Source organism: Nerophis ophidion, linkage group LG14, assembly GCF_033978795.1.
Source record: "Nerophis ophidion isolate RoL-2023_Sa linkage group LG14, RoL_Noph_v1.0, whole genome shotgun sequence".
Taxonomy (NCBI): Eukaryota; Metazoa; Chordata; class Actinopteri; order Syngnathiformes; family Syngnathidae; genus Nerophis; species Nerophis ophidion.
In genome coordinates, this window is record NC_084624.1 from 54954493 (window position 1) to 54969004 (window position 14512).

Consider the following 14512-nt stretch of genomic DNA (forward strand, 5'->3'; position numbering starts at 1 on the left):
AGGAGGTCTTGGAAACTTGTATAGGATGGTTGACGGTGTCTGCGTCCAGAACCACCAGCTGCAGGCTGCGAGCAAGTTCAAATATTCTCTCCACTTCTCCTTGGATCTGGGCTGCAACAGAACAAGCACAAAACTCAGAGGTCTTTTTCATTTGTTTTTTACCTGGCCTTTGTTGCTTGTAGTATACATCATGAAAACAATGTTAGTTTTTTTTTTTTGCATTTATAAGTGTGAAACATAATTTTTATACTCCGGCTTATTAGTGATTCCCAGAGTCCAAAACAAGTCTGCGGTTTATAGAGTCTTTTCTATTGGGGCTCCAGTACTCTGAAATGTCCTCCCGGTAACAGAGATGCTACCTCAGTAGAAGCATTTAAGTCCCATCTTAAAACTCATTTGTATACTCTAGCCTTTAAATAGACCCCCCTTTTAGACCAGTTGATCTGCCGTTTCTTTTCTTTTCTCTTCTGTCCCCCTGTTCCTCATGGAGGGGGGGCACAGGGCCGGTGGCCATGGATGAAGTGTGGACCGCTCGCCTGTGCATCGGTTGGGGACATCTCTGCACTGCTGACCTGTCTCCACTTGGGATGGTCTCCTGCTGGCCCCGCTATGGACTGGACTCTCACTATTATGTTAGATCCACTATGGACTGGACTCTCACTATTATGTTAGATCCACTATGGACTGGACTCTCACATTATTATGTTAGATCCACTATGGACTGGACTCTCACACTATTATGTTAGATCCACTATGGACTGGACTCTCACTATTATGTTAGATCCACTATGGACTGGACTCTCACACTATTATGTTAGATCCACTATGGACTGGACTCTCACTATTATGTTAGATCCACTATGGACTGGACTCTCACACTATTATGTTAGATCCACTATGGACTGGACTCTCACTATTATGTTAGATCCACTATGGACTGGACTCTCACTATTATGTTAGATCCACTATGGACTGGACTCTCACTATTATGTTAGACCCACTTGACATTCATTGCATCCAGTCTCCCCTAGTAGGGGATTACCCACATCTGTGGTTCCCTCCAAGGTTTCTCATAGTCATTCTCATCGATGTCCCACTGGGTTGTGAGTTTTTCTTTGCCCTTGTGTGGGTGTCATTGTGGCTTGTGCAGCCGTTTGAGACACTTGTGATTTAGGGCTATATAAATAAACATTGATTAATTGGTTGTAGGTTGTTGTTGTTTTTTAATTGTGATCAAATTCAGTATTATTTTCAAACAGAGAACCAAAAATATGGATTTAAAAAAATAATAATTTAGAAATATAAATGAATTAATATCAACGCAGTGGTTACACATGTTTATGATTGTTGTTTCCCTGCTACTCAATGATGCAAAATGTAGATGTGAGCACATGGCAAGAAGTACACGTTCATAAACTGAACAAGCACATGAATGACAGGAATGTGTTGCCCAGCATTCAAACACTGGCAAAAACAAACCAAAATACTTTGAAGTTGTACTTACCTGCAGTGTCTTTGGGGTCGAAGAGCAGCAAGAAAGACAAAAATGTAAAAAAAATTACTTATCGACCTAATTCAAACAGTATTTGATCTTGTGGCCAGTAGGGATGTGCAGTATACTGAGTACCGGTACTTTTTAACCCCGGTCCCTAGAAGGGACTATTAAACTACCCACGTGTCTTTATCCATCTGACAGTCGTAACTACGACACGCTGTCACATTCACTGCAGTCGCCGCTGCTACACATAGAAAAAAGACATGGGTTGGATATGATCATCAGCCTGGAATAATCACAAATAAGGAGGCAATACCACATGGAAGTTTGTAACGCAACAATATTTCTTCCTCAAAGTCCATCCATCCATTTTCTACCGCTTACTCCCTTTTTTGGGGTCGCGGGGGGCGCTGGCGCCTATCTCAGCTACAATCGGGCGGAAGGCGGGGTACACCCTGGACAAGTCGCCAACTCATCGCAGACATGCACGCTAATTAGAGTTAGTGACAAGTTGGAAGTAAACAAATATCATAGTGATCCGGTGATATTAATCCACTTCAAAAAGTGACAAATTGAAGTGATATCATAATCCATAAAGTTGTATAGAAGCCCCGCATCCTTTGAAAGAGTCGTCGTCGCCACCTGACGTCACGTCCGTTTGCTTAGCATCAAAAATGCACACCTTCCTGACGTGCTAATTAATCGTCATAATTAATATTATACATTAGCTGTGATGTATCGACCGATTGCAGCCTGCGATATCCTAGTCACTGCCGTTGTGTCCTTGGGCAAGACACTTTGTCCACCTGCTCCCACCCGCCCTGGTTTCAATGGAGCTTAAATGTAGACAAAGGGTTTCACTCCGTAAAGCACTTTGAGTCCAGAAAAAGCGCTAAATAAATATATTTCACTTCACTTCTGTAAATCTTGTGGGATTTGTAGTCACCACAACGAGTTTACAGATCAATTTACTAAATATTGTCTTCAAGGAGGAAGGGAGTCTATATGCATTTGACATTTATGTTAGATCCACTATGGACTGGACTCTCATACTATTATGTTAGATCCACTATGGACTGGACACTCACACTATTATGTTAGATCCACTATGGACTGGACTCTCACATTATTATGTTAGATCCACTATGGACTGGACTCTCACACTATTATGTTAGATCCACTATGGACTGGACTCTCATACTATTATGTTAGATCCACTATGGACTGGACACTCACACTATTATGTTAGATCCACTATGGACTGGACTCTCACACTATTATGTTAGATCCACTATGGACTGGACTCTCACTATTATGTTAGATCCACTATGGACTGGACTCTCACACTATTATGTTAGATCCACTATGGACTGGACTCTCACACTATTATGTTAGATCCACTATGGACTGGACTCTCACACTATTATGTTAGATCCACTATGGACTGGACTCTCATACTATTATGTTAGATCCACTATGGACTGGACTCACACTATTATGTTAGATCCACTATGGACTGGACTCTCACATAATTATGTTAGATCCACTATGGACTGGACTCTCAAACCCTTGTGTTAGATCCACTATGGACTGGACTCTCAAACTCTTGTGTTAGATCCACTATGGACTGGACTCTCAAACTCTTGTGTTAGATCCACTATGGACTGGACTCTCAAACTCTTGTGTTAGATCCACTATGGACAGGACTCATACTATTATGTTAGATCCACTATGGACTGGACTCTCAATATTATGTTAGATCCACTATGGCCTGGACTCTCACTATTATGTTAGATCCACTATGGACTGGACCCTCAGTATTATGTTAGATCCATTATGGACTGGACTCTCACACTATTATGTTAGATCCACTATGGACTGGACTCTCACTATTATGTTACATCCACTATGGACTGTTCTTTCACACTATTATGTTAGATCCACTATGGACTGGACTTTCACACTATTATGTTAGATCCACTATGGACTGGACTCTCACTATTATGTTAGATCCACTATGGACTGGACTCTCACTATTATGTTAGATCCACTATGGACTGGACTCTCACACTATTATGTTAGATCCACTATGGACTGGACTCTCACACTATTATGTTAGATCCACTATGGACTGGACTTTCACACTATTATGTTAGATCCACTATGGACTGGACTCTCACTATTATGTTAGATCCACTATGGACTGGACTCTCACTATTATGTTAGATCCACTATGGACTGGACTCTCACACTATTATGTTAGATTCACTATGGACTGGACTCTAACTATTATGTTAGATCCACTATGGACTGGACTCTCACACTATTATGTTAGATCCACTATGGACTGGACTCTCACACTATTATGTTAGATCCACTATGGACTGGACTCTCAAACTATTAACTAGATCCACTATGGACTGGACTCTCACACTATTATGTTAGATCCACTATGGACTGGACTCTCACACTATTATGTTAGATCCACTATGGACTGGACTCTCAAACTATTAACTAGATCCACTATGGACTGGACTCTCACACTATTATGTTAGATCCACTATGGACTGGACTCTCACTATTATGTTAGATCCACTATGGACTGGACTCTCACACTATTATGTTAGATCCACTATGGACTGGACTCTCACTATTATGTTAGATCCACTATGGACTGGACTCTCACTATTATGTTAGATCCACTATGGACTGGACTCTCACACTAATATGTTAGATCCACTATGGACTGGACTCTCACACTAATATGTTAGATCCACTATGGACTGGACTCTCACACTATTATGTTAGATCCACTATGGACTGGACTCTCACTATTATGTTAGATCCACTATGGACTGGACTCTCACACTATTATGTTAGATCCACTATGGACTGGACTCTCACTATTATGTTAGATCCACTATGGACTGGACTCTCACTATTATGTTAGATCCACTATGGACTGGACTCTCACACTAATATGTTAGATCCACTATGGACTGGACTCTCACACTAATATGTTAGATCCACTATGGACTGGACTCTCACACTATTATGTTAGATCCACTATGGACTGGACTCTCACTATTATGTTAGATCCACTATGGACTGGACTCTCACGCTATTATGTTAGATCCACTATGGACTGGACTCTCACACTATTATGTTAGATCCACTATGGACTGGACTCTCACACTATTATGTTAGATCCACTATGGACTGGACTCTCACACTATTATGTTAGATCCACTATGGACTGGACTCTCACTATTATGTTAGATCCACTATGGACTGGACTCTCACACTATTATGTTAGATCCACTATGGACTGGACTCTCACTATTATGTTACATCCACTATGGACTGGACTCTCACTATTATGTTAGATCCACTATGGACTGGACTCTCACTATTATGTTAGATCCACTATGGACTGGACTCTCACTATTATGTTAGATCCACTATGGACTGGACTCTCACTATTATGTTAGATCCACTATGGACTGGACTTTCACACTATTATGTTAGATCCACTATGGACTGGACTCTCACTATTATGTTAGATCCACTATGGACTGGACTCTCACTATTATGTTAGATCCACTATGGACTGGACTCTCACACTATTATGTTAGATCCACTATGGACTGGACTCTCACACTATTATGTTAGATCCACTATGGACTGGACTCTCACTATTATGTTAGATCCACTATGGACTGGACTTTCACACTATTATGTTAGATCCACTATGGACTGGACTCTCACTATTATGTTAGATCCACTATGGACTGGACTCTCACTATTATGTTAGATCCACTATGGACTGGACTCTCACACTATTATGTTAGATCCACTATGGACTGGACTCTCACACTATTATGTTAGATCCACTATGGACTGGACTTTCACACTATTATGTTAGATCCACTATGGACTGGACTCTCACTATTATGTTAGATCCACTATGGACTGGACTCTCACTATTATGTTAGATCCACTATGGACTGGACTCTCACACTATTATGTTAGATTCACTATGGACTGGACTCTAACTATTATGTTAGATCCACTATGGACTGGACTCTCACACTATTATGTTAGATCCACTATGGACTGGACTCTCACACTATTATGTTAGATCCACTATGGACTGGACTCTCAAACTATTAACTAGATCCACTATGGACTGGACTCTCACACTATTATGTTAGATCCACTATGGACTGGACTCTCACACTATTATGTTAGATCCACTATGGACTGGACTCTCAAACTATTAACTAGATCCACTATGGACTGGACTCTCACACTATTATGTTAGATCCACTATGGACTGGACTCTCACTATTATGTTAGATCCACTATGGACTGGACTCTCACACTATTATGTTAGATCCACTATGGACTGGACTCTCACTATTATGTTAGATCCACTATGGACTGGACTCTCACTATTATGTTAGATCCACTATGGACTGGACTCTCACACTAATATGTTAGATCCACTATGGACTGGACTCTCACACTATTATGTTAGATCCACTATGGACTGGACTCTCACTATTATGTTAGATCCACTATGGACTGGACTCTCACACTATTATGTTAGATCCACTATGGACTGGACTCTCACTATTATGTTAGATCCACTATGGACTGGACTCTCACTATTATGTTAGATCCACTATGGACTGGACTCTCACACTAATATGTTAGATCCACTATGGACTGGACTCTCACACTAATATGTTAGATCCACTATGGACTGGACTCTCACACTATTATGTTAGATCCACTATGGACTGGACTCTCACTATTATGTTAGATCCACTATGGACTGGACTCTCACGCTATTATGTTAGGTCCACTATGGACTGGACTCTCACACTATTATGTTAGATCCACTATGGACTGGACTCTCACTATTATGTTAGATCCACTATGGACTGGACTCTCACACTATTATGTTAGATCCACTATGGACTGGACTCTCACTATTATGTTACATCCACTATGGACTGTTCTTTCACACTATTATGTTAGATCCACTATGGACTGGACTTTCACACTATTATGTTAGATCCACTATGGACTGGACTCTCACTATTATGTTAGATCCACTATGGACTGGACTCTCACTATTATGTTAGATCCACTATGGACTGGACTCTCACACTATTATGTTAGATCCACTATGGACTGGACTCTCACTATTATGTTAGATCCACTATGGACTGGACTTTCACACTATTATGTTAGATCCACTATGGACTGGACTCTCACTATTATGTTAGATCCACTATGGACTGGACTCTCACTATTATGTTAGATCCACTATGGACTGGACTCTCACACTATTATGTTAGATTCACTATGGACTGGACTCTAACTATTATGTTAGATCCACTATGGACTGGACTCTCACACTATTATGTTAGATCCACTATGGACTGGACTCTCACACTATTATGTTAGATCCACTATGGACTGGACTCTCAAACTATTAACTAGATCCACTATGGACTGGACTCTCACACTATTATGTTAGATCCACTATGGACTGGACTCTCACACTATTATGTTAGATCCACTATGGACTGGACTCTCAAACTATTAACTAGATCCACTATGGACTGGACTCTCACACTATTATGTTAGATCCACTATGGACTGGACTCTCACTATTATGTTAGATCCACTATGGACTGGACTCTCACACTATTATGTTAGATCCACTATGGACTGGACTCTCACTATTATGTTAGATCCACTATGGACTGGACTCTCACTATTATGTTAGATCCACTATGGACTGGACTCTCACACTAATATGTTAGATCCACTATGGACTGGACTCTCACACTAATATGTTAGATCCACTATGGACTGGACTCTCACACTATTATGTTAGATCCACTATGGACTGGACTCTCACTATTATGTTAGATCCACTATGGACTGGACTCTCACACTATTATGTTAGATCCACTATGGACTGGACTCTCACTATTATGTTAGATCCACTATGGACTGGACTCTCACTATTATGTTAGATCCACTATGGACTGGACTCTCACACTAATATGTTAGATCCACTATGGACTGGACTCTCACACTAATATGTTAGATCCACTATGGACTGGACTCTCACACTATTATGTTAGATCCACTATGGACTGGACTCTCACTATTATGTTAGATCCACTATGGACTGGACTCTCACGCTATTATGTTAGGTCCACTATGGACTGGACTCTCACACTATTATGTTAGATCCACTATGGACTGGACTCTCAAACTATTAACTAGATCCACTATGGACTGGACTCTCACACTATTATGTTAGATCCACTATGGACTGGACTCTCACTATTATGTTAGATCCACTATGGACTGGACTCTCACACTATTATGTTAGATCCACTATGGACTGGACTCTCACTATTATGTTAGATCCACTATGGACTGGACTCTCACTATTATGTTAGATCCACTATGGACTGGACTCTCACACTAATATGTTAGATCCACTATGGACTGGACTCTCACACTAATATGTTAGATCCACTATGGACTGGACTCTCACACTATTATGTTAGATCCACTATGGACTGGACTCTCACTATTATGTTAGATCCACTATGGACTGGACTCTCACACTATTATGTTAGATCCACTATGGACTGGACTCTCACTATTATGTTAGATCCACTATGGACTGGACTCTCACTATTATGTTAGATCCACTATGGACTGGACTCTCACACTAATATGTTAGATCCACTATGGACTGGACTCTCACACTAATATGTTAGATCCACTATGGACTGGACTCTCACACTATTATGTTAGATCCACTATGGACTGGACTCTCACTATTATGTTAGATCCACTATGGACTGGACTCTCACGCTATTATGTTAGGTCCACTATGGACTGGACTCTCACACTATTATGTTAGATCCACTATGGACTGGACTCTCACACTATTATGTTAGATCCACTATGGACTGGACTCACACTATTATGTTAGATCCACTATGGACTGGACTCTCACTATTATGTTAGGTCCACTATGGACTGGACTCTCTCACTATTATGTTAGATCCACTATGGACTGGACTCTCACACTATTATGTTAGATCCACTATGGACTGGACTCTCACTATTATGTTAGATCCACTATGGACTGGACTCTCACACTAATATGTTAGATCCACTATGGACTGGACTCTCACACTAATATGTTAGATCCACTATGGACTGGACTCTCACACTATTATGTTAGATCCACTATGGACTGGACTCTCACTATTATGTTAGATCCACTATGGACTGGACTCTCACGCTATTATGTTAGGTCCACTATGGACTGGACTCTCACACTATTATGTTAGATCCACTATGGACTGGACTCTCACTATTATGTTAGATCCACTATGGACTGGACTCTCACACTATTATGTTAGATCCACTATGGACTGGACTCTCACTATTATGTTACATCCACTATGGACTGTTCTTTCACACTATTATGTTAGATCCACTATGGACTGGACTTTCACACTATTATGTTAGATCCACTATGGACTGGACTCTCACTATTATGTTAGATCCACTATGGACTGGACTCTCACTATTATGTTAGATCCACTATGGACTGGACTCTCACACTATTATGTTAGATCCACTATGGACTGGACTCTCACTATTATGTTAGATCCACTATGGACTGGACTTTCACACTATTATGTTAGATCCACTATGGACTGGACTCTCACTATTATGTTAGATCCACTATGGACTGGACTCTCACTATTATGTTAGATCCACTATGGACTGGACTCTCACACTATTATGTTAGATTCACTATGGACTGGACTCTAACTATTATGTTAGATCCACTATGGACTGGACTCTCACACTATTATGTTAGATCCACTATGGACTGGACTCTCACACTATTATGTTAGATCCACTATGGACTGGACTCTCAAACTATTAACTAGATCCACTATGGACTGGACTCTCACACTATTATGTTAGATCCACTATGGACTGGACTCTCACACTATTATGTTAGATCCACTATGGACTGGACTCTCAAACTATTAACTAGATCCACTATGGACTGGACTCTCACACTATTATGTTAGATCCACTATGGACTGGACTCTCACTATTATGTTAGATCCACTATGGACTGGACTCTCACACTATTATGTTAGATCCACTATGGACTGGACTCTCACTATTATGTTAGATCCACTATGGACTGGACTCTCACTATTATGTTAGATCCACTATGGACTGGACTCTCACACTAATATGTTAGATCCACTATGGACTGGACTCTCACACTAATATGTTAGATCCACTATGGACTGGACTCTCACACTATTATGTTAGATCCACTATGGACTGGACTCTCACTATTATGTTAGATCCACTATGGACTGGACTCTCACACTATTATGTTAGATCCACTATGGACTGGACTCTCACTATTATGTTAGATCCACTATGGACTGGACTCTCACTATTATGTTAGATCCACTATGGACTGGACTCTCACACTAATATGTTAGATCCACTATGGACTGGACTCTCACACTAATATGTTAGATCCACTATGGACTGGACTCTCACACTATTATGTTAGATCCACTATGGACTGGACTCTCACTATTATGTTAGATCCACTATGGACTGGACTCTCACGCTATTATGTTAGGTCCACTATGGACTGGACTCTCACACTATTATGTTAGATCCACTATGGACTGGACTCTCAAACTATTAACTAGATCCACTATGGACTGGACTCTCACACTATTATGTTAGATCCACTATGGACTGGACTCTCACTATTATGTTAGATCCACTATGGACTGGACTCTCACACTATTATGTTAGATCCACTATGGACTGGACTCTCACTATTATGTTAGATCCACTATGGACTGGACTCTCACTATTATGTTAGATCCACTATGGACTGGACTCTCACACTAATATGTTAGATCCACTATGGACTGGACTCTCACACTAATATGTTAGATCCACTATGGACTGGACTCTCACACTATTATGTTAGATCCACTATGGACTGGACTCTCACTATTATGTTAGATCCACTATGGACTGGACTCTCACACTATTATGTTAGATCCACTATGGACTGGACTCTCACTATTATGTTAGATCCACTATGGACTGGACTCTCACTATTATGTTAGATCCACTATGGACTGGACTCTCACACTAATATGTTAGATCCACTATGGACTGGACTCTCACACTAATATGTTAGATCCACTATGGACTGGACTCTCACACTATTATGTTAGATCCACTATGGACTGGACTCTCACTATTATGTTAGATCCACTATGGACTGGACTCTCACGCTATTATGTTAGGTCCACTATGGACTGGACTCTCACACTATTATGTTAGATCCACTATGGACTGGACTCTCACACTATTATGTTAGATCCACTATGGACTGGACTCACACTATTATGTTAGATCCACTATGGACTGGACTCTCACTATTATGTTAGGTCCACTATGGACTGGACTCTCTCACTATTATGTTAGATCCACTATGGACTGGACTCTCACACTATTATGTTAGATCCACTATGGACTGGACTCTCACTATTATGTTAGATCCACTATGGACTGGACTCTCACACTAATATGTTAGATCCACTATGGACTGGACTCTCACACTATTATATTCAACAAATAGACACCTGCGTGTCTATGTATGTTTATTGGCTGTCAAGTGATTTTTTTAATTTTTCAAATCAGATAAATAACACTAATTATGTGATTGATAATGATTACCTGACCACCTGAGGACACCCCAGACTGTGGAAGCTTTTAAAAAAGGCTTAAAACCCCCCCCTTTTTTTTTTTGAAATAAAACATGTATGTGTAATAGTTCTAGCTATTAGGCAGTTCTAGTTTTAATGTTTTCTACTATTTATTTTACTTGGCTTCACGGTGGAAGAAGGGTTAATGCAGGGGTCGGGAACCTTTTTGGCTGAAAGAGCCAAAAAGCCAAATATTTTAAAATATATTTCCTTAAGAGCCATATAATATTTTTTTTAACACTGAACACAACTAAACACGTGCATTTTTAAGTAAGACCAACATTTCTAGAGTATAATAGGTCTCTTATTCTTTGTAATAACATTGTTATTCTGAAGCTAACTGTGGAAGGGGGAGTGGCCTGCGGGCCTGCAGCGACAGGTGTGTAGATGGCCCACCTGGGCCTTGTTATCTAGTCACCTGTCGCTCTGTTATAAGCAGCAGACAGGAGGAGAGACAGGTTGGGGCTGGACATACAATTGCTGGAAAGCAACTGAGAGATTTATTGAAAAATAAAACAATATTGTAACCCTGAAACAGGCTCTCATGTCGGTGCTTGGTGGTCTGAAGAACCCCCAGGAGGGCAAGCCCCACACTAACCAACAATAAATAAATTACTACTTACCATTAACGCAACTTCTTGAACAGGTGCGGTAGAAAACGGATGGATGGATTAAAAATGCATGAGAATTTTTTATATTTTGAACATTATTTTTAACACTGTGATTACAAGTGGAATTATTCATGACTTGTCGTGTTAAGCAACGTCAGCTCAGATTTATCTGAGAGCCAGATGCAGTCATCAAAAGAGCCACATCTGGCTCTAGAGCCATAGGTTCCCTACCCCTGGTTTAGTGCGTCTGCTTCACAATAAGAAGGTCCTGAGTAGTCAGGGTTCAATCCCGGGCTGGGGATCTTTCTGTGTGGAGTTTGCATGTCCTCCCCGTGTGAATGTGAGTGTGAATCTACTGTTCACACTTATCATTACACTGTGTACCAAATAAAATAGCTATGAGGTGGGTAAGCTCAACCAAACGTATTCCTTGCATTAGGCGCACCGGGTTATATGTTGTGGGACTTGCGCATTCTGCGTCTCTCTCCGCTGCGAGTCCAACCAGAGGACCCGCCGACAGCGCACTCCAGACACGCCCCCGCATTCATCAAGCGGACCGCGCCCACTCTACGCCGCAGCCGGCTGCAGGACACACCTGTGACTGACGATGAGCAGCATAAAAGACCAGTGGACACAGGGATCCGGGCGGGAACTTAGTTCCAAATGCGTACCGTAAGCAATCACCCTGCTTTATGCAAACCTGCTCTCCCTGTGCCCTGTACCTCTACGTGTTCTCAGTGTCTTCTCCCGTGTCCCCACAGAATCCTCCGTCGCCCGCAAGGTGAGCTGTGCGTCTCACTCTTTTCCCTGGATCTCCCTCTGGATTCTGACTGCCTCCTTTGTAGCTCGACTCCTCGCTCGTTTGACCTGAACCCTCTGCCTGCCCCACGGACTTCCGCGTTCTCTTTTGTCAACACTTGGGTAAAACACACTTCAGTTAATTAACACACTTAGACTAACACCATACACTCTAGAGTTTTTTCCACGCTCCATTTACTTAGTATGTTTTCTGTTGATTGATTATTACATATATACATTTGTTAATATAGATATATATATATATATATATTAATAAATCTTTGGACATACTGCCACCTGGTGTCCGTTTGCCGTCACGTCCTCCTTAGTAAACCATAACATTATAAGGCGCATTGTCGAGTTTTTAGGGGGAAAAAAGGGGTTTTAAAGGCCTACTGAAATGAGATTTTCTTATTTAAACGGGGATAGCAGCTCCATTCTATGTGTCATACTTCATCATTTTGCAAAATTGCCCTATTTTTGCTGAAAGGATTTGGTAGAGAACATCGACGATAAAGTTTGCAACTTTTGGTCGCTAATAAAAAAACCTTGCCTGTAGCGGAAGTAGCAGATGATGTGCGCGTGACGTCACGGGTTGTGGAGCTCCTCACATCTGAACATTGTTTACAATCATGGCCACCAGCAGCGAGAGCAATTCGGACCGAGAAAGCGACGATTTCCCCATTAATTTGAGCGAGGATGAAAGATTCGTGGATGAGGAAAGTGAGAGTGAAGGACTAGAAAAGAAAAAAAAACTAGACGGCAGAGCGATTCAGATGTTATTAGACACATTTACTAGGATCATTCTGGAAAATCCCTTATCTGCTTATTGTGTTATTGGTGTTTTAGCGAGATTATATGGTCGTACCTGTACAACCTGAAAGTCGGAGGGGTGTGACCACTGGTGTGGAAGTCGCGTTTCTCGACGAGGCGAAGGCAGCCGTTGGGGCCAGGCTGAGATTTTTTTTTTTTTCCCCCTCCTCCACAGTGGAAGCATCCGGCGGCCGGTGGGAGGGAAGAGAGTCCGCAGCTGCGTCTTTGACGGGTGCAGGAAGAACGATGCAAGCTCTCCGCTCATGTCTACGGTAAGAGCTGACTTATTACCACCATTTTCTCACCGAAACCTGCCGGTTGACATGTGGCAGGGAACCATGTTCGCTTGACCGCTCTGTTAAGCTTCACCGTCATCTTTCGGGAACGTAAACAAGTGAAGTGAAGTGAATTATATTTATATAGCGCTTTTCTCAAGTCACTCAAAGCGCTTTACATAGTGACACCCAATATCTAAGTTACATTTAAACCAGTGTGGGTGGCAATGGGAGCAGGTGGGTAAAGCATCTTGCCCAAGGACACAACGGCAGTAACTAGGGTGGCACAAGCGGGAATCGAACCTGCAACCCTCAAGTTGCTGGCACGGCCGCTCTACCAACCGAGCTAAGGAGACACCGGCTGTGTTTGTGTTGCTAAAGGCAGCTGGAATACACCGCTTGCCACCTACAGCTTTCTTCTTTGACGTCTCCATTATTAATTGAACAAATTGCAAAAGATTCAGCAACACCGATGTTCAGAATACTGTGGAATTATGCGATTAAAGCAGACGACTTATAGCTGTGAACGGCGCTGGACCAAAACGTTTTAGCATGATACTTCCGCGGGAATTTTAAAATTGCAATTTAGTAAACTAAAGCGGCCGTATTGTCATGTGTTGCAATGTTAATATT

The 14512-nt window shown here is 41.4% G+C and overlaps 1 protein-coding gene across 1 annotated transcript in view; it reads right to left on the minus strand.

Annotated features, from left to right (window-relative positions):
* The window catches only part of LOC133568886 (voltage-dependent L-type calcium channel subunit beta-3-like), a 55568-nt gene that overhangs the window by 11472 nt on the left and 29584 nt on the right, over positions 1-14512 (minus strand). The window contains exons 11-12 of the mRNA XM_061921078.1: positions 1505-1513; positions 1-111 (exon numbers count right to left, since the gene is read on the minus strand). The exon at positions 1-111 is cut by the window's left edge and continues 41 nt beyond it. Of these exons, the coding sequence (XP_061777062.1) occupies positions 1-111; positions 1505-1513 (120 nt within the window). The remainder of the gene's footprint in view (positions 112-1504; positions 1514-14512) is intronic.